The sequence below is a fragment of the Xenopus laevis genome, chromosome 3L, assembly GCF_017654675.1.
Source record: "Xenopus laevis strain J_2021 chromosome 3L, Xenopus_laevis_v10.1, whole genome shotgun sequence".
In the NCBI taxonomy this organism is placed as follows: Eukaryota; Metazoa; Chordata; class Amphibia; order Anura; family Pipidae; genus Xenopus; species Xenopus laevis.
In genome coordinates, this window is record NC_054375.1 from 134,223,278 (window position 1) to 134,250,676 (window position 27,399).

The following is a 27,399-nucleotide window of genomic DNA, read 5'->3' on the forward strand; positions in this document are numbered from 1 at the left end:
CTCAAGATAATAAATGGCGTCAGAGTGGCATGTTTAAGGGGAACCAGGAATAAACGGTGGCTTTGGTCAGAAGCTGCCACAAGTTAGCTACAGAACAGAAACAGGCATTCATTAATTACCCGATTTCAATAGGCCACGTGAGAAGGTCTAATTGGCGTACCTCCAGCTACAATTCCCAGAATCCGCCACTGTGCATGTTGGCCAAAGATGCTGGGAGTTGCAGTTTGCATAACTCTATGGCCTTGAGTTGGTTATGTCTGTGCTTGTAGCGATCCAAAGTAATAAATAGCTAAAATTGCAAGGGGAGACACAGAAAAGTCAATAGTACACAGACACAAAAGGACGCAAGGGCAGGCATATAATTCCTGGAAGAAAGAATGAGTTTACTGAGTAGGGTTAATGAGCATGGCGCAGTGAGTAGGGCTGGCATTAATAGACAAATCCTCTGCTCCTCATCATGCTGCTCCCTCCACCTCTCTCTCTCCCAACATGTCCCTGGAACATCGGGTTCTGTCTTGTTCTTGCTCAACAGGATCAGTCTGTCCAACCCAAACAAACAAGAATGCATAGCCCCCTCCCTCACATCACAGCTCCCCTCTGTACTGCACAGGTCTCACTCCAGCACACAGCAACAACACCATGCACTACACAGCACTACCCCACTCCCTGCATTCCAAATATAGCTCTTATCCCTTACAGAATCCACCTTCCCTATTCTATATTACTTCTTATACCATTATTTAATGAGAAACAGCCATAAAACGCCCATTAAGTAGCAACATGCCTCCTGTCTGCACTCCTTCTATATACCATCTCATCTCCTGCCTGCACACCTTGCTATATAGCATCTCATCTCCTGACTGCACTCCTTGCTATATGATATCTCATCTCCTAACTGCACGTAAGACCCTTTGCCGACTGGGGACCATAGTAGTATAGAGGGTCTAGTTGGGAGTCCCGTCGGAATTTCATATAAACGGCTGGCAATGTTTTAGGGAAAGGGGCTCTATAAAGAGTTTACTGTGAGGCCCTCTAAATATATCTGTCCAGTATCTTCTTTGGCACAAACATAGTGGACTGCACTAGCTATTTGGCATCTCATTTCCTGCCTGGGATCCTTCTATATAGCATCTAATTTCCGGACTGCACTTCTTGCAATACAGAATCTCATCTCCAGACTGCACTCCTTGATATTTAGCATCTTATCGCCTGACTGTACTCCTTGCAATATAGCATTTCATCTTCTGACTACAATTCTTGAAATATAGCATCTAATCTCCTGACTGCACTCCTTGCTGTGTAGCATCTCATCTCCTCACTGCACACCTTGAGATCAAGCATCTCATCTCCTGACTGCACTCCTTGCTATATAGCATCTAATCTCCTGACTGCACTCCTTGCTGTGTAGCATTTCATCTCCTCACTGCACACCTTGATATTAAGCATCTAATCTCCTGACTGCAATCCTTGCTTTATGGCATCTCATCTCCTCACTGCATCCCTTCTATATAGCATCTCATCTCCTGACTGCACTCCTTGCTATATAGCATCTAATCTCCTGACTGCACGCCTTTCTATATGGTATCTCATCTCATAACTGCACGTAAGACCCTTTGCCGACTGGGGGCCATAGTAGTATATAGGGTCTAGTTGGGAGTCCCGTCTGAATTTCATAAAAAACTGATGTTTTAGGGTAGTTTACGGTGGGGCCCTTTAAATATATCTGCCCACTATATTCTTTGGCACAAACGTAGTAGCCCTCTAACCTATTTATTGCACAGTGCTGCGCAACAGATTGGCACTTTATAAATAAATATACTGTATATATACACAGTCCAAAAGGTGCACACCGTTTACTCAGGTACGTACCTGGGTGCCTGCGAAAAAATGATAAATATGTATATACAGATAAGTGGCACTCACAGGGTTTTGAGTCAAAAATGAAGAAATATTTATTTAAACTCAACGTTTCGATCCCCCATAGGGATCTTCGTCAGGAGTATACAGACTGTATACTCCTCACAAAGATCCCAGTGGGGAGACAGTATACTCCTGACGAAGATCCCCGTGGGAGATCGAAACGTTGAGTTTAAATAAATATTTATTCATTTTTGACTCAAAACTCTGTGAGTGCCGCTTATAGTGAATAAAGTACGCCCTTTTGTAAAATATAAGGATATTATAAGTAACCGAGGAGTTTCATGACCATAAAAAAAACACGAGGCCAAAGGCGAGTGTTTTTATACAGGTCATGGAACTCCGAGGTAACTTCTAATATCCTCATATTTTGCAACAGGGGGTACTTTATTTATTATAATACACAAGTTTCAGTGAGTCATGTGACAGACATGACATCAGAACTCACCGTTTATAACTGATGACATCAGAACTCACCGTTTATAAGGATATAATTTACAAGATATTCATGGCTTTTGTGTATTATATATATATAATACACAAAAGCTATGAATATCTTGTAAATTATATCCTTATAAACGGTGAGTTCTGATGTCATCAGTTATAAACGGTGAGTTCTGATGTCATTTCTGTCACATCACTCACTAAAATTTGTGTATTATAATAAATAAAGTACCCCCAGTTGTAAAATATGAGGATATTAGAAGTAACCTCGGAGTTCCATGACCTGTATAAAAACACTCGGCCTTCGGCCTCGTGTTTTTATATGGTCATGAAACTCCTCGGTAACTTATAATATCCTTATATTTTACAAGAGGGGGTACTTTATTCACTATATATATTTATTACTATTAATAATAATAAAGTTATCCATTCCACTGTTGTCAGACATAAGTATCGTACGATTGCTGTCAGGGGCAGAACATTGGGTGATCTGTTCTTATTTGATCGGAATGGTAAAGACTTTGATCTGAATGGTTAGTGGAGGGTCGGGAGATGGGAAAGTCTGATCGTACGTTGATTCGTACGATCGGATCTTTGCGTCTATGGCCAGCTTAATTCCCCCTGCCACACAGAATATCATCTTCTACAACTGCATAAGGGAAATCTCTTTGCATTACTCTCATTACTCGCGTGCCCTTTACATAGTACATGGTGCACCCACCTGATTTGCAATACATACAGACTTCCCTCCTGCACCCGGCAGCTCCTCAACCCACATGATCTACACATGGCTGCACAGGGCCCCCCGTCTTCTCTGTATGAAATGAATAACCTTCCCAAACTGAAATCCTGACCCTGCGCACCAAGCACACCCCAGAGGCAGCCCAGCAACCCCACGGCACCAGCTGTATCCTTACACTGCGCACTAACCAAATTACCCAGGCACATCGGAGCAATGACGCACGTTCAGAATGATGGGCCACTTGATGATGGGTCCTGTGATTCACCAGCAAATCCCCATCATTCACATTGATTTAATCACAAGGTACAGTGTTTGCATTGAATCATTTCAAAAATGTGATCCAGGATACAAAATCTGTGTATATCGGCCCCAGTGAAAAATAATTAGACCTGTGACACAGTGAGGTACAATGACTTGGTCACCAGGGTTTCCCCTTTTCTACACAGTAACCCTTTCTGCATGTGCCCCCGGCACTGTGAGGGGCTCATTACCATGCCACTGTGTTCTGTTTACTAATAAGTGTGTCAAGTTGGTAACAGTGGCACAATTAGCCTAATTTGCATAGGGATTGTAACAAGTAAGGGTTCTATGGCCGGCAGTAAATACAGAGAATCCTATGATGGAAGAAAGCAGCACCCAAGAGCTCCTTTAATATGCCCTCCAATGCCACAGCTTAGTGATGTACCCAGAGTGTGCTGTGCCCGCATACTGCCCGTTAGCACCTGGCATGCTATTAAACACACACACTGCATGATTCCCCTCATCCCATGCAGCCCATATCCCTCCTCCTTGCACTATACACTGAAACCCCTTCCTCTCTGCTCCATATAGCCAAGGCCCTTCCCCCCTGCACCACACACTACAGCCCCTTCTTTCTACCCCACACCCTGCAGCCTCCTCCTCCTCTCTTCTCTATACATTGCACACACCCTCCCCCAGCACCATACAGTCTCTTAGCCAATATCAACCCAAACACACTTCTTGCACTTTCTAAACTCATACAGGAATGCAAGCCTTCCCCTGCCTCTTCCAGAAGGAAAAGCAAGGGTCTTCTCTCATGTGCTCTCCAGTGATACCCTGCTCTTCACAGCAGTGCCCACAACCACATGGCATCACAGCATCAATGCCCATGTGATCCATAAACATGTGAACTCCCCAGAATGTTGTTTTGTTGCATTCTAGCCAAAAGAACAGTTTGTGAATGTATATATACTGTATATACCTTTAGCAACCAAAAGAGCCGATGAGTCCATACAGAGCACAGTGGGCAAGCAGCGGTGCCACTGCCACACACTACTATACCACACACTATGCCACACATGCCACCTTTTCTAGAAAAAAATATCGGCCTTTCTATATTTTTGCCATTTTTTCCTATTAATAACATAGGCACCAAGAATCATTTTTACCGGCTAACCCTAACTACACCACACACTATGCCACACGTCTACAACTTCCAACACGAACCACCACCAGCCACGCTGTTCTCCTCCATTACCTGCTGCCTCCTTTTGTTTTACACTCTGAAAATCACAATAAACCCAGCAACAGAAACTGTAATGCTATCCAGATTCTACTGAACTACACCTCCCAGCACCCAATCATAAATATCTGCACATTGGTCATCCCTGATTTCACTCGCGTTCCCCTCACCTCTTTCCTCCACTCACCTTGTCCAATTTCTGCCTCTCACACATCTATTCCCTGCCGCCTCTGTGTCAGTCTCCACCCAATGCCTAAATCTGATCTTAGATAAGGAGACAAAAGACAAGCCCTCCCAATTATTGCAACTAACTGCCCCTTGTCCAACCTGCCGTGTAATGCCTGGGGCTAAATGTCACTCCACCCCCAGTCCCTGTGTGACACACGGTGAGTCACCCCCATGCAACTTGCCCAGTCATGTGATACAGTCATACCAAGAGGCACTTGGTCCTGTCCACACTATGGCTGCTTTCTGGATCACATATTTAGGACCATCTCCAGAAAAAGACTGTGTAATTGCAATCTACAATTCATTCTCTGCCATTCAGTCAGTAATTGGGAACACTATCCGCAACAGAATACTAAATACTAGCAGTTAGAGCAATAATACCTCTGACTGATTCCATACACCCATGATGGTCAACTGCACAAGTAAATCCATACATTCCTCTGCACCCCTATGCAGCCAATGAGCTTTACACCACTGGAACAAATTATATTGAAAAACAGTGAATAATTTAGCCAGTGGGGGCACTATTTCATAAGAGTCTAAAGCTGCCATGGTCCCAAATGAGCAGATCTCTCCCTGATATGCCCGCCTTGAGATGGGCGATGTTGGGCTGATTCGATCGTGGGCCTAGGGCCCAGCAATCAGATCACAACGAGGAGGATAAAGGCGGTCGGATTTGAGGACTGCATCAACAACTAGGATTGCCATATGGCCAGTATTTTACCGGTAAAAATTGTGCTTGATGCCAATGTCATTAATAGGGAAAAAACAGAAAAGTATAGGAAAGCTGGTATTTTTTTCCAAAAAGGTGGCACCCCTATCAACCGATGCAGTCCTCGATCCGCGAGATTTTTAAACCTGCCGGATCAGCATCTGGTCGACTTTAAGCCAGATATCGAAAACCCATGTGAGGGCCCCATACACTGCCCAATAAGCTGCCAACTAAATCTGAAGTTTATATCTGCCCATGTATGGGGGGGGGCCTTAAAAGAGAAGGAAAGTCTGTTTGCACTTGGGGTTGCCAAATGTTAGGCACCCCAAGTGATTGTATTGACTTACCTGAAACCCCAGGCCAGTGCTCCTATCGGCAGAAAACTGCACCAGCCTGTGTTTTTTCTACCACAGAGCGATCCTCTTCCGGCTTCTTCTTTCTTAAAATTTCCCGGGCGAAATGCATGTGCAATAGAACCAAATAGCCGACTTTTTAGTTAGAAGATCTCTATGTGGTGCTCATTGGTATAACCCCAGGATGGTGCAGTTTTCTGCTGATAGAGGCACCTGCCCCGGGTTTCATGTAAGTCAATATAATCACTTGGGTGTGCCTAACATTTGCCACCCCCAAGTGCAAACAGACTTTCCTTCTCCTATTTTTATCTGACTGCATCTGAGTAAGCAGTATGGCGTTTCCCACTAATGCAAATACATACAAATAAACAAGAGATGGGCCAGTGACTACATGAGCTGCTAAATATTTAATAACAGAGTGAAGGTAAAGCAAGCCACTCATTTAATAATGTCTCCAATAATTGCATGATTTGGCCGCCCAGTCGGTGGCCCAAAACAGGGTGATCTGATCATTTTGCCCCAGAGTCAATGACTGGATTATAATAGAAGCCTATGCCGTCCCACCAGGAGTCCTGTATATGTCTTGGGTATGAGGCCAGCTGTCCACTCAATATCAGGCAGGTTTGAAAACGCATATAATGCACACATTTCTGCCTATCACATGCATCAATGTATGCTCTCTGCCTGCGACTCAGTAAAGGCTGTGTGCACAATGCATGGGTGTCTATATGGGCATTCCGTGGGTGATCTTGGACACTCCTTGTGTTTCTGTCTATTCTGCAGGCACAAGCTACTCTGTGTGGGTGCAAAGTGCTACTGCCCAGGGCCTTAACGCAGGAGTCGAGTAACGTGTGCACAGCAGGGCTTTGCTTCTGTAACTGCACTTTGTATCTCATTCTTCACCATTGTAATATACTCGCTGGTCGTTACACTGGGCACAACAAGGGCGGGGTTAAACCTGACAAAAAAACCTTGAGTGCACGGCAATGAAAACTACACGTGATTTACCTGCTACTGTTAGTAGGATTGATAAATGAGCTCCTAAATGGCTGGTGAATGAAGACCTGTATACATTATAGCAGAACTATCCCTTTAAGCATGAAATCTGTGCTGCGGCTGGTTAGTGGATATTCCCGGCGGAGTGTTCATTTAACAGCCATTCTGACCCAGGCAGTATGATGCTACACCAGTTTAATTTAAAGAGTCAGAGGGGAGCAATACAAGACGAGTATGAAGTCTGATCTAAGCACAATATATTACCATAACTGACAGCAAGGAGCTCTATAACATGGAAACCTGTCAAGGCTGCTTCTACATCCATTCTCATGCCTGCTTGGCTCTATCTATTGGGCACATGCTTTTATATAACAGTAGTGTGTGCCACATTTGTGTAGGATTTGTTTGACTTATATGCAGCTCCTCCTATACCCCCCCCCCCTCCCCAAATGAAATGTGGTTTCCTTTTCCTCTTTAAACCTCAAACTACCAGTACTCTTTCTACAATTCTTGTGGCCCCACAATCACTTAATGCTAAACGACTCTAGCACCTCCAAGCTGGCCAGGCATCCTATACATACAGATAAAATAGGGAGGTATAATAAAACATATACAGGTATAGGATCCGTTATCCGTAAACGCATTATCCAGAAAGCTCAGAAGTAAACAATTGGCGTCTCCCGTCGGCTCTATTTTATTCAAATAATCTAAATTTTTAGAAATGATTTCCTTTTTCTATGTAATAATAAAACAGTACCTTGTACTTGATCCAAACTAAGATATAATTAATCCTTATTGGAAGCAAAACCAACCTATAGGGTGTATTTAATGCTTACATTAATTTCTAGTAGACCTAAGGTATGAAAATACCCTTCCAATATGCATCAGTTACAATTATTCATTGGTTTTAAAGTTATCTGTTAAACGTCCTCTTCATAAAATTTCTCCTAGTATATTTAAAGCATGCGTTAACGTTGACTTTGTAGGTTTGAATTATTTAGCCCTCCAGACTGAAATTTAAACTCTGGTTTCTAGGGTCTGACATCCTAGCAACCAGGCAGAGACTTCTGTAGCACAGTGGAAGACAAATACAGTTAAATAAAGCACAATTTACAACATGTAGGACACCCAGGCCCAGACTGGCAATATGTGGTATTTGGGACACCCGGTAAGGTAAGCAAGATGGTGGCACAGAAGTGCATTGCTTTAGGCTAATGCCACATCAGACAGTGAGAAATCTGCTCCCATCCACTCTGTAGTATAAGTGCACTGACAGGCACAGCATTGGCCTCTGTTCACATACCCAGAGCACATTTCAGGGTGGAAACGGGAAAGTATGTATTTTCACACCAAAATGAATTCCGTATGGGCACACAGGCCAATGCAGTGCACTTATATCACGGAGCTGATGGGAGCAGCCCAGCTTTTTTCTCCACATGCCTTTATACCCAGAAAAAACAGCCTGGTGTAACATAAGCCATACCTTTTTCCCAGGACTGCGCTTTTTTTCTTCGAAGGAACATCAGCCTGGGGAACAATAATCAAAATAGTGGCACCCCAAAAATACTGGAGAACACTCAGGGCATTATTTATCAAAAAACTAATTTTTCTGAGTATTAAAATAAAAAAAGTCAGACCAAAACTAGAATCCACGATTGGAGCTTATTTATTATAAAAAAAAAAAAACAAAAACGCATGATTTAATTGGATCGGGGACAAATTCAATAAAATAGAGCAAAAACCCGAATCATACTAATTCAGGGGCTTTTTCCTGAATCATACATTTTTTTCTGGATTTTTCCCGAATCATATAATTTTTCTGGCTTTTTCCCAAAAAGCCAGAATTTTTCAGATTTTTTCAGATTTTTTGCAAAGTCCGAAATAGTAGGATTTTCGGGCTAATTCCAGCACAGACCACAGAAACTTCCAAATAGGAGAGGGGCCTCTCCCATTGACTTATATACAACCTTAGCAGGTCTGAGATGTTGGGTTCGGTCTCTGACTTTTTCCATCCACAGGGTATAATAAATCTCGAAAAATTTGCGTTTTTTTAAAAAAAAATTCAGGTTTTATAGCAAAAAAAAAACGTTTTTGCCATTCAGACTTTAATAAATAACCCCTTAAACTGGCAATAGATGTTGAGATTTTTAAAAGATCCGATCCTTATCGTGAGACCATGATTTTCTCGGAACGATCGTACGAATTGACCATCAACTAAAAAGACCAATTTGCCAGGAAAACAAAGGGGAGCTGCCTGCTTGGCCCTGCAAACATAGATAGATTGCAATGGGACCGACAAAGATTTTTTGACCTGGCAGATCAATTTCCTACCATATGTCGGCCGAAAAATCATAAGATGTACGATCGTTCGAATCCCACTAATTGCGCGATAATTTCGAAGGATTGGTCGGACTTCGCTAAAATCGGTCGTTCGGCAAGAAGAATCGCCGCGTCTATGGGGAGCTTTACTGTGTTGTCCCTGAGCAATTTCCAGCTTGGTGGGAGGGCAGCAAACAACTTACAATTGTTACTCAATTGACCTGAATGGTAATAACCTGGACCCTGTCGGCACATCAGGTGATTTATCAAACTGCAACCTAACCTAAGGCCATAGTATGAAATCTAATATATGTTCTACCTATGTCTACGCCATAGAATCACTGCAGCGCTCACCATTACACTGCTAAACCACTACAAACAGCGGTGTTACAGAGTAAATGCAGAGCCCGCACACACATCCGAACCACCACAGCCTGTACTCTACTACACACAGACATGTTGTGTCACTCGAATCACTTTCACTATTCATAACAACATGTCACTCAAGAATGACACACATTTGCATCGTAATCCTTAGAAACTCTTTAAAACTGAACAAGTCATGTACTGTAGCTATTAAATATTTAAATGGGCTATATTAAATATATCCCCCCATGCACTCCCATAAGTATAGGTTTACTGAAGCATAGCAATGTTGAAAGCTGAAGTTTCTATTCTAATGGCTATACTTGTGATGCACAGGGGTCGCCCTGATCATTATAAAGAGCAATGAAACTGCCTGTAATTGTGATTACTATCAATCAGAATCATTGGCTTAGGGCCCACAGGAGTGATTATCGCCTGAAACCGTTGACATTTTGAAGACATAAAGAGATCTTATAGAAAGCAACTAGGGATGCACCGAATCCAGGATTCGGTTTGGGGTTCGGCCAAGATTCTGCCTTTTTCAGCAGGGTTCGGATTCGGCCGAATCCCTGTGCCTGGCCAAACCGAATCCAAATCCTAATTTGCAAATGCAAATTGTGGGGAGGGCGGGATTTTTTTTTTGTTACAAAACAACGAAGTAAACAAATTTTTTCCACTTTTTCCTTTCCCGCCCCTAATTCGCATATGCAATTTAGGATTCGGTATTCGGCTGAATCTTCCAAGATGGATTCGGGGTTTTGGCCGAATCCAAAATATAGGATTTGGTGCATCCCTAAAAGCAACCGCGCCACTTTATGGATAATGATACAGAAGAAAACTTAAGTCTTTCCTTGCAGATATTCCAGATTGGGGGAATCATGCACTTTTCACTTCTATCATATCACAGCAAATCCTGGTGGGAAGCACCTTTGCTGGATACCAAATCAGGTTACCCGCGGACTGCCCGCAAAGCCAAGGAATTTTTGCCTGAAACCTGAACACTTTGTGGGTATTACGCAAGTACCCAGCCCAGTGCTGGACTCTACATTGTATATCTTACAGCCTGAAACCAGTTGTAACCAGGTCTCTAACGATGCACAAACAATTCACACTGTGGTGTGATTCAATGAACTTTCCAAAAAAGTCACAAGTTCTTGGCTGCTAGGATATGTTGTACTCAGCAATTATTCAAGCACAGAAGTCTGTGCTCTGCAAATATAAAGCCAACGACACCGAAGCAGTGGAGTCAGTGACCTTAATAGTATCTAAACCTTCTTGAAGAGAGAACATGTGAATGGATCATACCAACATCGTCTTTTTTTGGTAAGTGCATGCTGGGCGGACAATATCCTAGCACCGTGACTGTTGGTTGAATTGTTGATCGGGCAAGTGTGTCGACAGATGAGGAAGTAAGAATGAGAATAAGCACCTCTTCACCTGCAATTATGATCGTTGAGTCTATTGGAACATTAGAAAGGTGTCCATACTTTGTATGTGTCCATTTGGACTTAAAGGGCACCTGCGGGGCGAAAATATTTCCCCAACCAAAGGTGTGGGCTAATAGAGCCCTCTGGTTCAGGGTAACATAATTATTATTTTTTTAATTGCTCCCTGCCAGAGCTAGGACACCATCACCAGGAGGGAGCTCCTGGTTCGATCGGTCATGTTGAGGCACACGCATAATGAGCAAATGCGGCAACTTGCTCATTATGCACATTTGCGTGACATCACAGGCAGGGCACAACAGGGCCACTCGCACAGGGAGCTCCCTCCTCGTGTGAGTGTCCTAGTGCTGGCAGGGGCAATTAAAAAAAACTAGTTATCCCTAACCACAGTGCAGGCTCTATTAGCCAGCTCCTTTGGTTGGGTAAATATTTTCACCCAACAGGTTCTCTTTAACACGGTGCCATTAATTTGTCTGAAGACTGAAATGAGTAGATCTGTGACTATTGTGCATATTTATCTTTTTTTAACAGTTCTGGAAATTAAGAATCAATTGTTTGGGAAGGTCTTAACCATCATTGTTGCATCTGATGCTCATGTTAGCAGCCGCCTTCTAACAGAGTTGCACAATATTATATTTTCTTGAATATATATATATTTTTTTTAAGAAAGGTTTGCTAATAGTGACTGATGTGCTGCTTCTGGACCTGCTGGGAGAGGCAACACTGACTGCAATCATGTGCCTTCAGCCTTGCCCCTCCTCACCGTCTCAGAGGGACTCCTAGACCTGCCAAAACCAGTTTACGTGCCTCCGAATATGGAAAACACAGATGCTGTGCTGTTTCTATGAAGGGTTTAAGTGCTATTAGCTGAGCAGTCTGGTAGAGTGCACAGATCAACATTAATAAACAAAAACATGAATGTCAAACACAATTATATTCAGAACTGAAAAAATATATAGAATTCATTGATATTATGTATTGAAAATAAAATCCATCGAGTTCAACCCTTCAGTGTGTACCAAAGAAAGGTAAAGAATTGTCCATTGTTCTCTAGGGGGTGGGGCAGTCTTTTTTAAATTCTAATTTGCATTTGGATGTATTCTTGTATCACTTTAACAACCTATTACCTCTTCATAAATAATCATTCTACTCCTGGAAATTTGGCTTTGTCAATACGATACCGACGCATCTTAGAATGCATTACGGGTATGAGATCCATTATCCGGAAACCCGTTGTCCAAAATAGCTCCAAATTACGGGAAAGCCATCTTCTATAGAACAAATAATTCAAATTTGTAAAAAAATTTTCCTCTATAACAGAATATTACATTGTACTTGATCCCAACTAGTATATAACTAATCCTTATTGGAGGTAAACAATCCTATTGGGTTAAAATTCATGTTTAAATAATTTTTTTAGTAGATTTAGGGGGTTATTTATCAAAACCTGAATTTTTCTGATGTTTTAAATTAAAAAAGTCAGACCAAACTAGAACCCACGATTCTTTGGATTATTGCACCAAAACCAGCGCAGACCATAATATCTTCAAATTGCAAATAGGACCTCTGCCATTGACATCTACAGGACCTTGACACATTGAAGATGGTGTATTTTCGAATTCAGACTTTTTGCATCCTCTGGGAATAATAAATCTTGATTTTACAGATTTTACAGTAAAAAACACTTGGATTTTTTGAGTATTTGGCATTTGTACTGTAATAAATAACCCCCTTATTGTATGGAGATCCAAATTACGGAAACACTCCTTATCCAGAATACCAATGGTCTCGAACGTTCTGCGTAACAGATCCCAAGCAGTACAACTAGTTGTCCTAAGAACCTCACATTCAGGCTAAATAGGTCCTATCCCTGAACAGTCTAGACCAGTGATTTTCAGACCTTTTTTTTTTGGGGGGGGGGGTCAAGCCTCTTTTTGACATTCAATATTTTTTCAGGATGCACTTTATGCATAATAAGGTTGCAGATAAATGTAAATATTACTGTATCTGTCACAGTCTAGGACAAAAAAAAAAATAAGTGTTCACCCTACATCTCAACCAAACTGGCCTTTTAGTTGACCTTTCACAAGCATCAAGGACACATACTGGCATTCTCTCCAGATCTCTCAATAACTGGCCTTCAGGCTGGGGCACATTAAGGGGTCCACCCCCATAGTGCGGAAACCACTGTTCTAAGGATCTGGTGCCCGAGGCACAAGGAGATGAAATAATTTGCTTGAGGTTACAATGCAGTGGCAAACGAGCGATCACTAGGAATTGAACTCAAGGTCCAGAGTCCAGTGATGGAATCTGCTGTCACAGCCTCTACCATCAGAACATTCTGTATCTCTACTGCTCTCACAGGGAAAACGAAGGCTGTAATGTGTGAATGTTCTTTCCTTTCTTTAAAAGGGATGAATTCACATTCTCATGCATTTCTGTGAGACGAGACATGCCCAACAGCTTGCTTTGCTTAACCTCAGCCGGCACGAGCCTCCTCTCCGGATAAAACACCAAACAACAGCAACTTATTTCAAGCTAAGCCAACTGAAATGAGATGAGTTCCCATGTATACTGATATTTCCCCTCAGGCTCAGCTCAGTTTATTGGGGTAGGTAACGAGTGCCTGTATGAGATGCAGGTGATTAACATAACAACCCTCCTTTAGATCTGCGACACTGAGAAAGTGTTTAACCCAATCGCCTTCACTCTGACACTATCACTACCGGAGAACAGAAACCCTTGTCTTACGTGCAGAGCTGTCACATTCAAGAATTTCATCTTAAAATGCATTTTTACAGAACTATATGAAATGACTGCAAAAATTTAGAACCAATGTGATCCGTTAAAATAAAGATTTTTACATACACGTGTTTCTACGAATTTATGGACTATTTGTGCATTTGTGCAATTATATAAACCTAATATGATATAACCAGTAGTGTAACTGGAGACTTACAAGCCCTGGTGCTAAATTTGCACTGCAGCTTTCCTATCCACCCATTTCAAGGCTGGGGGTCTCCATGTGTAGCTCGACCCTACACCAGGCATGCTCCTCAGAGGTGGATCCCACTGCTCCCTGTAACCTGATAATAACACCACTGCACATAATTCCTGACATCATTATAGAAAAACATTTTTTGCCTTTTCAATTTTGTTGAAAATGTTGTGTTCCTTTGAGATATGCAGGGTGGAAAAGCAAGAGTTCTACACCTCCGTGCACCACAAAATAAGGACCTCCAGCTGTTCTCAAACTACACATTCCAGAGGACTTTCTGGGAGTTGCTGAAACAGCTGAAGGCTATACAGCCCTACCCTAAAGCAACATTATTTCTTGTGAATGAGAATAGTGCAAGGACCAGTCAACAATGGATCTTTACATAACCTTTTGCACGGTTCAGTCATACGGGACGGTGACGCAGGGAAACATGAGAGTATTTCCATATACAGGGAGACACTAAACTACCTGCGTATAAAAACAGGCTTCACAGCTTGCATAGCGTTTATTCCGACAGTGTTTTTCTGCCGGAAAATGTGTGTTTGGTGCCATATAAGTCTATGATGGGCAGAGAAAGCAATGACAAGCATTTCTCCAATGTTAGTGGGGTTGATTAGCTGGTATGCCATGGGACTAATAGGCTTGTGACTATCAACATTACAAATAAACCAGAATTATATAACAATCAGACAACAGCAGCCTCATATCCAAGCCTGTTACCAGATCTATGGAATATAACTGACCTATTAATGCTAGCAATGCACAAAAAACTCAGTTAATTACAAAGCAACTGCCTCTTCTAAGAAACACAGTATAGCTCTATTGAATAAAAAGTACCCATGGTGCATGGCCAACAGAAACAAAATATTTGGTAAACCAAATACTAAAACTCGGTATATACTTCAAGATCTGTCCATTTGGTTTGCCTATGATAACCCTTTGAGAGAGGATCTGATGGATATCTGCCCATACATTGGCTCATATGTTGCTGACTTTGTCAGGAGGGACCGACCTCAAGGGCAATGGCAAAGGAAACTGGAAAGATGTTTGCCAGTTCATTTTGGTTGAGAGTTGAGCAATTTTCTCCAAAAAAGTGGAGGTAACAAAATGCCACACATGCCAATGTCCTTAGGAATGTAGTGAACAATTTCTCCCACATAAGCAGAAGTTGTGTGTGTTAAAAAAAATGAGGCGTGTACCTAATCCCCCACCCCTAGATACTGATACAACACAAATTTATTTAATATTTTTTATTAAACCAAGCTCGAACAAACTCCCATCCACAATTTTATCTTATTTATCAATAAAATAACTCAAAAAAAAATCAGGGAAAAACTTGATAAAATCTAGCAAAAACCCGAATCGTACTAATGTTTCAGATTTGATGCCCGAATTGCACGATTTTTTCTGGTCATCCCCCAAAACCCCCCAATTTATCCGATTTATTAGATGAAACCCAGCGCAGATTATGATAAAAGGGACATCTGGCATTGACTTCTAGGCCCCGGACGCACATGATTTTACAGCACGGAAACGTTTCTTTTCAAAAAAAGCCAACCGCTGCGTAAATATGTTACGCGGTTTCAAGCTTAGGCAACGGCACACTACACTAGTGTATTTACACAGCAGTCAGCGCGGACCACACGGTAAAAACGCATGTGTGCCCTACAGGACCTCGGCAGGTTTGAGATGAAGGATTTTTCGGATTCTGACTTTTTGCAGCTTCAGGAGGGGTATAATAAATCTCACAAAAATTCAAGTTTTTTCCCTCTAAAAATGTGAGGTTTTGCCCCAAAAAAACCTTGACCAGAAAAAAAAATCGCGGTTTAGTAAATAACCCCCCTTGGTGTTCAGAAAGCGGCTCCAACAAGCAAAACTACTAACTAGGCAACTATTGTGCACAATAAAAACTATCCATGTGTACACATGGACAAACAAGCAGTGGCTTTGCACGAGGGGGTCACTTTCAACTGAGATAAGCCTAAACATGCACTACATTGCCAATGGCACATGAACAACGTTCTTCACATGCACTCCGTTCTGAAGCAGTGGTTATGTGGCTAGTTTATCAGTCAGAACCCACCAAAAGGGAAGTCATTTTCTGACTACATATAGAATGTATAATGTACCATTGAATCACAAGTCAGTAAATCTTTCCCAGTAGCTTTCCTCCCCCCCCCATGTTGTGCATCCTTGCACAACAGCTCTAGCTAATTGTGTAACAGGACACCTACAACAAAGCCATTAACATGTTCTTTGTCCACACACTCACCATTAACCAGTGAACAACCAAACAACTTCATGCAATCAGCACAGGAAGCAGCTCCTAAACCTATGACTGCCATATAACTAGAGGTTGAAAAGGAAACTGACACATATCACATTCACCGGAGACAAATGACCCATAAAGTTACACAGGACATTCAAAACCCACCCAAGCAGGATCCACACAGACCCATCATCAGTATAGTATCAGACCAAAAACACAAAGCTCCCTCCACTAAAGTCGACATGGTATTAAAGGAACAGTAACACAAAAAATGAAAACTTTTAAATGAATGACACTATAATGTAGTGTTGCCCTGCACTGTTAAAAGTGGTGCGTTTTGCTTCAGAAACACAACCATATTTAATATAAACAAGCTGTGGTGTAGCCATGGGGGCAGCCATTCAAACACAGGATACACAGTTGATCATTTCATACAATATCCCATTGTATACTACAGAACTTATCTGTTATCTGCTGTGTATCCTGTGCTTTTTTTCTCCTTTTTCAGCATTAAATGGCTGCCCCCATGGTTACAAAGCAGCTTGTTTATATAAACTATTGTAGAGTATCTGAAGCAAACACATCAGTTTTACCAGTGCACCACAACAGTACATTATATTTTCATTACTTTAAAAGATTTTAATTTTTTGGTGTTACTGTTTCTATAAATCTCTCGCAAGCCATGTGCACACACCACTTTCAGCTATTACTTTCAGTGTAGTGGCTCCTAGTCAGTATATCTGCAATTAGGATTAGAGAATAAGGTGGGCCTATTACCCATTCCACACAGCTTTACCTACATCATGACTCACTAACCACCGACTACGCTGAACCGCAAAAGTCACATCATCACAACTGCCCTTCAGACTGGAATATTTAGGACTGCAGATTAGCACTCAACCCATATCTGACCTTCAGGCTGGGGTCCCTCATCAAATGCCTGCGGCCCCACCACTTAAAATATGCACAACCGTTCTTAGTATATATGTAAATTCAAACCCCAATGAATCGCCCAGTAATACATTAATAGTGTGCTGTCCAATGTCTTCCATGTAGTGGCCCAACAACAGAGACCCACTTTGCTGGTGGGCTGCACAGCCCTGTATCACACTACAACACACTACCTACATTGCACAGTAGAACTAATATGATGAGTAATCCATGGCCTCCAAATGAGAGGCTGACAAGAGGTGTTGGCCATTGGAGGGCTGCTGGTTGCCCGTCTGTGCACTAGCTCAAAACATCCGTATGAATAGTTATCAGTGCTTAACAACGCCAGCTTCAGAAATACAACCATCTGCTTATCTATAGTGAACACAACTCCAAAAGTACAACATAAACAAAGTCAGTCATTCATAACTGAACATCAGACTTCTGGACATCTAAACAAATGTGCCATTAGTACACACCAATGCCCTTGTACCCAAACTAGCCTGTGCCCACACATGTCGTCATAACTGCCACCCTAAGGGTGAAGACCCACAGAGCTACCAGTAGCAGCCACTTGTCATGGCTACAAAAATAGACAATGCTGATCATCTATTGCTATGTGTCGCTGCATGTGTTTTAGCAGAGTCAATCCTCATCATTGTCTATGGCAGGGTATTTTCCGGCATTTTGTAGCTGTGACAAGTAGCTGCTACTAGTAGGTCTGTGTGTCTTCACCCTAAACATCACCACTCATCTGCCATTTTTAACCCTCTGTACAGAATGCATGATATTTTTACTGCGCCAACTATAAGGTTCAAGCAAGCATTTCTGAGCCAAGATTCAGCTGTCACCACTACTTGAGTCAGCGCCCTTTCTATAAATTACTATGGGATGCCCTTTGTGCCATTAGCCTAATAAACTGTGTTTTACACATACATTAGAACAGGAGTGCCCATACTTTATTAATGCGGGGTCTACTTTTAGTGATTTTTTCCAATTAGGATCTACATCCATTGGAGTGTTAGCATTCTGTTCCATGGAAAATATTACTTAAATATGTATTTAAGATTTATGAGAAAATGTATATTGCTATATTTAACAAGCAACTATTTCTTATGTGACCTTAACATATTAAATATCCAAATGAAAAGAATGAATTTAGACAAGTTGTTTGTCGACAGTGTCTTGAGACCTACTGATCACCAGTAAAGGTCTACTGGTAGATCCCAATCTACCTTTTGGGCACCCCTGCATTAGAAATACATAACTACCTGTTGATAAACAGACCCTTATTGTACATGTTAGAAAAATAACCAAATGATCTCCTGTGTACTGAGCATGTGCCCTGTGTAAAATACATAACTTTCTTTAAAACACTACTAACACACACTGTTAAGTTGGTTATAAATACAATAGCAAATACCATAAAATACAGTTAAGATGTTTGGATATAGTGTGTCACCAGGCTTCTTAATGAGAACATAAAAGCCTGACATAATGTTATCATCCAGAAGAATGATTACCCAACTTCCATGAAAGTGCCTGCCAATGTAAACCTGGGCCTAAATTCTTCAGCCAAAGGAAAAGCCTTTTATCAGTCATATAAGAGCGCTGTAATATCTATGGACACACTATGATAACTCTGGAAACATAAATTAACCAACCTAAAATGACATACAACTAAGCCTATGGATATAGAAGGCGACGCTAAGGGCCAAGACACACAGGGAGATATGTCACCCCAGGTTAACAAATCTCCCAAAAAAGACATTCCATAGCATAAGATCGCAGTGAGTAATAGGTTTTACTTGCGGCGATCTTAATGTTGTGATATGGACAGTCTGTTTGGCTACCAGGGGCGGCAAGTCTCCCTGTGTGCCACCACCCTAAGGGACATAATTCAGCTTGGCAACGTTCCACAACCCAACCTGATTGCCCAAATGACTCCGCCATCAGTATACAGTATATTGATTGCTTCTGACACAGAAATAATCCAGACCTGTAGCTCTTAGCATCACAAAGTTCCAACAATATTCAACTGATGATCAGAATGCACACTTCACAATACACAGTCATCATTAGCCCACAGCATGCTTACCATAAACCATCAAACGCCCTTGCACATAGAGCTAAGCCAGTAGACCCCAAATTTACCAAGGTGATCAACCCAGCCACACAATGGAAATTCCGAGTACTGCCACTGTGAAACTACATCTTGATACAAGATTCTACAGCGGGCAAACAAGCTGTTCATCAATATTTAACTGGCTACCGATCCGTTGACGATATATCCATCTCCAAATTTTACTTGATATACAACCAAAGCCACATCTGTTCTCAAGGCATGACCCAGGCATACATAGCAATCTACACCGTGCAGACAAAAAAGCAGCATAAGGTCAAGACACATTGAGATTACCAAGAACAGACCGAGAACACCATATGTATATACATGATATACCAGGCACCATTTTATCAGTACATAAAAAGCACCAACATCCAACTGAGACTATCATTGATCCAGACTCCCAACATAAAGACAGAGCTAGCTTACCAGCACATATAGTTTACCTGTATAACTCTACAATATACATAAATATGCCACCGTGCATCCTGCTGACACAATGGACTCTTACGCACCCAACCACAACTGTCAGAACTATTAACTTTCAGCTAAAAAACATGAATTTCAAAGCCAGGCACCATGAAGTGCAAACAAACCAACCGTCAGAGCCAAATCTCCGGCATTCCAGTGAGCCGGACCTAACACTGATGCACTAGTGAGCCTGATACCAAAGTACCAGTTGACCGCCCAACGTTAAACCGAGCCTGTCAGCATTGGGATTACACAACGAGAGTCCTACACAACAAATCATGCCTGTTGTCAGCACACAATTAGATCTCTCCAGACTGCTACTGAACTTGCTCCCTCAGTAAATCAGAAATAGTCTCTAGCACCCAACCAGCCCCATTTTCCACAGTCATTGTGGTCGGTTTTGCCTTGCTTTACCCAAACATTTCTATGTTATCCTCAGAAGAGTTAAACACACATACACGTGAATTAAGCAATATTATTGCAACTCGTGCCATAATATTGCCACCCATAAACAGTCCCCATTATAAAAGCTGGCCATCGGCCCAGTCCCAGCCATACAACTCCGTCCATTGAAAATACAAATGCATAGATCCACACTGAGTAGCCCCTCCATGCATAACTACTGATCAGAGCATCATGGCAGATCCTACAGTGTGCAAGTGACTATACCAAGGACAATCACACTGCACCCCTTCCAGTTGTTGATGAACTACAAATCCCAGAATCCCCTGGCAGCCTCAGGTTGTTGGGAACAATGAGTAGAAGAGCTTTTTGGTCTGCTGGCTGCACAGTATATCATCAATGTACCCGAGCAAGCTAGTAGGCAGCAGTGAGTAAGTGAGTAGGAAGGAATACAGAGAGATGTGCAGCAGGCAGGGTACTGGTGACTTCCCAGATCAGCCATCTGCTAACTGAGCACAGCATTGAATGGAGCAATACAATAAGAGACTTACCTTGCCCAGCAGGGATTCTCTGGCAGTCTGTCCGGACACAGTCTCAGCTCCCCATTGTACAGTCTCTGCTCAGATACAAGCGGAGGTGCTGGGTGCAGGGAAAGGGGCAGCACATGCAGGAGAAAGAGGTGGAAGGTGCAGCGATAGGGCTAATGGGTGCCCTGCATGCAGTGAGGGTGCAGCGATCAATGGACGCGGTGAAAGAAGAAGGGATAAAGGGCTAAGAGATTGGAAACACCTCCTCTCCTCTTCTCAGCTCCTCAGATCCATGCTGCAAGCCTGAAGCCCTCGCTCTCTTCTCACGTTTCCAGCTTCTCCGCTCGCTCTCCGGTTGCACAATACTGGGCTCTCTTTAATATTCAGCAGCTTCCTTCTTCTCTTACAGCTCCTGGGCACGCCCCCTCCTCTGCAAGCGCCGCCTCTTAACCCCAGAACCTGCCAGACCAGAGCAATACATTGCCGATGCGATGAACGTGCGCGCTGGGGGAGGGGTGAGACTCTGTTCCAGGAGCTGTGAGTGTATTAATCCCCTCTCTGTCCCTCAGGCACTAGACACATATGGAGCAGCACCTTTTAGCAAATCGTTTTCTTCAGCTCCATCCATTATCGTTTCATTGGGGGCAGGGATTGCCTTACTAGTTCTTGCTTTCTTAATCATACACTTAAAGTATGTTTGAATATTTGTGTCAGTCAGGTCTGGACTGAGAGTCAAACTAGGCCCTGGAATTATTGGTACTAAATACTACACAGAGGCCCACACACAAAAAAAAAATACCGGCCTTCTTGTATATTCCGATTTTTTTCCCTATTAATAATATTTTGGTCAAGTATCATTTTTACTGGCTAGGCCGGTAAAATACTGGCCAGGTGGCAACCCTAATTGGTACTAGAGTTGCCACCTTTTCTGGAAGAAAATACCGGCCTTCCTATATATTCATCTTTTTTCCCTATTATTAACATTGGGGTCAACCATCATATTTACCGGCCAGGCCTGTAAAATACTGGCCAGGTGGCAACCCTAATTGCTACACAGAGGCCCACACAGCCCTCCCAATAGGGTTGCCACCTTTTTTGGAAAAAAAAATACTGGCCTTACTGTATGTTTAAATTTTTTCCCTATTAATAACATTGGGGTCATATCCCTCAGATATCACTCACAGTAAACAACACCACCTTTCATTCCACCACACAGACACGCTGCTTAGGAGTTATCTTAGACTCTCATCTGTCTTTTACACCACACATTCAAACACTTGCAAAATCTTGTTGTATTCAACTGCGCAACATTGCTCGAATATGACCCTATCTCAGTTCAGAATTAACTAAAACACTGATTCAGTCTATCATCTCCCGCCTTGATTACTGCTACTCCTCATAGGTATTCCAACAAGTCGCCTTTCACAACTCCAATCTGTTCTAAACGCGGCCGCTAGACTCATTCATCTCCCCACTCAACATCAGCTGCTCCCATATGTATGTCCCTTCACCCAATCTCCTCTAGAATCAAATTCAAATTACTTACACTCACATTCAAGGCCCTTAATAATGAAACCCCTCTCTATATTTCATCTCTAATCTCCAAATACACTCCTTCACGAAACCTACGCTCTGCTTCTGATCTTCACCTCACTTCTCCTCTGATCACTTCTGCCCATTCTCGTCTACAAGACTTCTCTCGGGCTTCTACTTTTCTCTGGAACTCTCTGCCACAAGCTGTCAGACTTTCTCCTTCTTTCCAAACTTTCAAGCGCTTAATAAAGACCCATCTGTTTAAAGAGACTTATTTGATGTACCTTAATTAATCATTGCTGTATCAAAAATGACAAAATGTTTATATAATCCTAATGTCTCAATTGTATCCTAACCTTTTAGTTTGTAAACTCTAATCTCTAGGTCCTTCTAACCCTATTGTATTCTGTAATCCTTGTTTATTACCCACCATTTATTCCCTGTTTGCTATAACTGCAGTAGAGCACTGCGTATCTTGACAGCGCTATATAAATAAATGATGATGATGATGATGATGAAGTATCATTTTTACCGGGCCGGTACAATACTGGCCAGGTGGCAACCATAATTGGTACTAGGGTTGCCTCCTGGCCAGTATTTTACCGGCCTGGTCCGTAAAATGATGGTTGGTTCCAATGTTATTAATAGGGAAAAAGATAAATATATAGGAAGGCCAGTATTTTTTTCCAGAAAAGGTGGCAACCCTAATTGGTACACAGAGGCCCACACAGCACTCCCAATAGGATTGCCACCTTTTTTTGGAAAAAAATACCGGCCTTCCTGTATATTTCAAGTTTTTCCCTATTAATAACATTGGGGTCAAGCATCATTTTTACCGGCCAGGCTGGTAAAATACTGGCCAGCTGGCAACCCTACCCCCCAACCTAATAAATAGTGACTGTCTATGGAATCTTACAGCAGCCCCTCTGGCATTTACCAGTCAGAGCCTGGTGTCAGTCTCTTGGAGTGTTGGTCTCTGCGCTTCACTATAATACAGGCCTGGATTGTGAGTTAAAACGGGGCCTGGCATTCCAAGCATACAGAGGCCCGAACATTCCCCCACTAGCCCACTAAATAGCGACTGTCTATGGCATTTTACAGCTGCCAGAACCAATAGATTTCCAGTCCGGGCCTGGGAAATAATCCTTATGGAAAATCATCCTATAGTGTCACCCGTACCGATATTTTACTGGCCTGGCCGGTAAAAATGGTGGTTGATCCCAATGTTATTAATAGGCAAAAAAGATAAATATATAGGAAGGCCCGTACTTATTTCCAGAAAAGGTGGCAACCCTACCTGTACCTCTGCATAGGTCCCATGCCCAGATCCTTTTAGTGTCCCCACATTAGCTGTAAATTGGATCAGGTGCATTTGGAAGTCATATTTGCACTAGGAATGCACCAAATCTACTATTTTCAGATTCAGCCAAACCTCCGAATCCTTTGTGAAAGATGTGGGCGAATACCGAATCAGAATTATAATTTGCATTTGCAAATCAGAGCAAGGAAAGATGAAAGAGAATGTTTTATTTTTACTTCTTTGTATGTGTGATGAAAAGTCGCATATGGATTCAGTTTGGCCAGACGTGGATTTGACCGAATCTTGCTAAAAAGGCAGAATTCTGCCCAAATAGTGAACCGAATGCTGGATTTGGCGCATCCCTTGAATTTGCACATTCCTCTAGTATCCCATTCCATCCTTGCATCTTACCTGGGAACATCTGACCCAAAAGCTTCAACCAAATGTGCAAGGGGCTATGGAATTAGAGCAGTAGTATATGGTGGGCAAGTCTTGCCAATAGCAGCCATCTGGGAAGTTACTTTGCTTACCTTGTAAATGGCTATGGCACTGCTTGTCTTATTTGTGACAAATAACAAGGGCTGAGCTGGTGCTGAAGAACTCATGTGAGGTGGCGCACAGCCAGGGCCGCAATCAAAACGTTAGTATTTTACAACACTTTGAGGGCAATTTGTAAATGAAGCTCTTACGGTTGTGATGGTTTTGTTATTGTAAACAGTAACTGAGTTTCCATATATAAAGACTTCAACACTAAACATCACAGGGCATGTAGGGATTAATAATTAGCTTTTGCAATTGCCTAAAGTCAATTAAAGTAATATTATAAGTTTGGATTTCTAAGGAAAAAATGGCATATTCTATATAGCATTCATTGCTACGTAAAAGGAAGGCACTGCCATGTAGAGGTGCCACCATCAAAGGTAATTGCTAAGGGGGCATCGAAGCCTCTCTGGAGACAGACATTATAGATGCTTCCAATCGCAGTATACAAATGAGGTAAACTCCTTACTGTAAGGACAAGGGTACAATAAATGATATTCTCTAGTTATTCCAGCTCAGGGGCAACAACAAAAAACCCATATATGTTCCATTGGGGCCCTGTCTGAAACAAGGTGTGGTGTTGACAGTTGTACATCATATGCCAGATAGTGTAAAATAAGCAGTGTTGGCTTTAAAAAGGAAGTCAATTTACTTCATGATACTGTTTTGCAAATAGGGGTTGAGATTTAACTGGTTGCTCTGGCAAAGAATAGTGTGGCAACTCTGTGGGTTCTGGCAAATGCCATAGAGACTGCTATAAGATGCCGTAGACAGTCATTATTTATTGGGCTGGTGGGAGGTTAAAAACGAATAAAAAGGGTCAAATGCAGCTTTGAATGATTTTTTCCAATCAGCAAATATCATATTATAGACAAGTTTTAGTTGAGTGGGAAGAATCCCACCACATCCTGCCTACTCGTTCTACCCACACCCTATTGGTGAAACAGTATCCTGAAATACATACATTTATAAAGCCAACACTGCCTGTTTTACCTTAACTAATCTGATGTCCAACTGTCAACACCATACCTTGTTTTGGACAGGGCCCCAATGGAACATTTCCTTGATTTACTATATGGGTTTTTGTTATTGCCCCTGAGCTGGAATAACTAGAAGATACTGTATCCCATAGTAAAAGATTTTAGGTGAGCCCAAGATTAACAGAGTTTATTAAATCCAGTGGGGCTTAGCATCTTGGTTCATATTAGACTTTGACCAGATGTCATAGATCATCCTTCCAATCACATTATATAAATGAGGTAAACTCCTTACTGTAAGGACGAGGGTACAATAAATAATGTTCCCTCACATTTTTTCTGCCTGCCCTACCCCGTGCTAACCTGTGATTATGTGTACACAATAGCCTATAATAAAATAGAGCAGAACAGCAAGCATTTCATATTGGCAAGCACCCAAACAACAACAAAGAGCAACTGCAACAACAAGAAACCAGTCGCCAATAAAAATTCATAACAGAAAGGTATAACTTTACACCTTTCATTTCTGAAAGTCCTATGAAAAGTCAAATACAGGGGCGACGGGTATAATGAAAAGTAGGATTATAATTAGCAGCATATGTGTTGCCAAGACAACTTGTGATCCACCTGTACAAATATATACAAGGCCACAGGGCCTCCATCTGGGGGGGGGGGGAGAAAAGGTGCTGTCCTGCCAAAATCCACATTTTAAAGGGCCCCAGCTGTGTCACGAAAGTTACGTAAATTGCATAAGTTGCGTATGAAGTTACATAGTTTACCAAACTTTGCCCTAACTTGCCTAGGAAATTAACCTCACTTAAACAGAAGCTTGTGGATGTTATTTATCAAGCAATGGCGATGTAGAGAAGCTTAATGGGACAACAGAGGCAAAATCCACTGACCATCAATGATTTTAAAAAACTGAAAGTAAATTCCACTGCTCATCAGCTGTTTATATTGGGATCTATTTTCTGAACTATATGAGGGTTTTCTACATGAACTTTTCAGTTGTGGAATTATTACTTATTGGGCCCCACAGCAAGATCATTGGGCCCCCCTAGACTTACACAATTTATGTAATTTATGCAAAAACGTACCTCATTTATGTAAATTACGAATCAAGCAATGAGAGGACAGAGCAGCTAGACAGGGGCAGGCAGGTGGGTAGGTTTTAACTTAGAATAAAGCAAAAAGGCAGGCACTAGCAGAGACCAGTCTTCTAGGCAGGCTTGTCAAATCATTCAGTTTTTGCTTTATACGTTGGTCCAATCCCCAAGCTGAGGGTTCAGGGCGGTGCACCTGGGCCTCCCTTCACAACTGGTGAGTTCTACTTAAAACCCGAGATTTTTATACTGACTACTATCAAAAAAAAGTGTGTGATCTATATAGGTTTTAACTTAGGGCAAATTTCCTTGACCCCCAATGAATTAAAAGACTTAAAAGAGAACCAAACCCTCTATATTAAAATCCCCTACCCTACATAGACCCCTGCTCCCTCAGCCTAGGTGTTACCCTTTAGTGAAGTAAGTGCCGTATCTGCGCATGCGCAGTTGGATCAATCTGCCGGTTTTTAACAACTGCGCATGTCTTGAAAGCCACCGAGGAGGAGAAGGCGCCCCGTGAACTCCGATGCGCTGAATCTGCAACGAGGGGTATGTAAAGAGTTAGGGTCTGTCCAATAAGTTGGTTGTGCTGACAGGTGAGATGGTTAGTTTGTCCCTTATTGTTTTCCACCTTATGGAAATGGCAGACATAATAGTCCCACGTGCCTAACCTACCCCCCCCCCCCCCATGTGCCATAGCCTTACCTACAGTTCTCCTGTTCTTTCCTAGCTTCCTACTTTGTATTGACAGATGTGAATAATGTTTAAGTTATGTAATGTGTTTTGGAATATTATGGAAATGTGAGTTTTTGGGAATTTTGCGAGCCTTCTGCTTTGGAAATGACCGTGGCTTTTTACATCAGGAAGTTTAGTGACGGTGAAATCATTCTTTAAATTCTCTTGAGTCTGGAATTTCATAACTTTGTTAATAAACTGGCATTTTTGTTCAGGTTTCTACCACAGTACACCTGCAGTAACCCAACAATGAGTACTGAATCATCTGGATTTAATAGGTATTCCTCACTTTAAAGAGGAACACACAATACTGTAGAAATGATCTAGAAATAGGATCTTCTACAGGAGAGTATGAACTAGGGATGCACCGAATCCAGGATTCAGTTCAGGATTCGGCCTTTTTCAGCAGGATTTAGATTTGGCCGAATCATTCTGCCCAGCCTGAACCAAATCCAAATCCTAATTTGCATATGCAAATTAGGGG

At 42.0% G+C, this 27,399-nt stretch overlaps 1 protein-coding gene across 7 annotated transcripts in view; it reads right to left on the minus strand.

Moving 5' to 3' along the window:
• zmiz2.L (zinc finger MIZ-type containing 2 L homeolog) overlaps nt 1–21,120 on the minus strand; it is a 44,712-nt gene extending 23,592 nt beyond the window's left edge. For 2 of the 7 annotated variants that reach the window (XM_041585167.1, XM_041585168.1), the window contains exons 1-2: nt 20,752–21,114; nt 161–289 (exon numbers count right to left, since the gene is read on the minus strand). In XM_041585167.1, the coding sequence (XP_041441101.1) occupies nt 161–230 (70 nt within the window). In that variant the 5' untranslated portion in view covers nt 231–289; nt 20,752–21,114. 7 annotated transcript variants of the gene reach the window in all.
• Nucleotides 21,121–27,399: the final 6,279 nt, after the last annotated feature.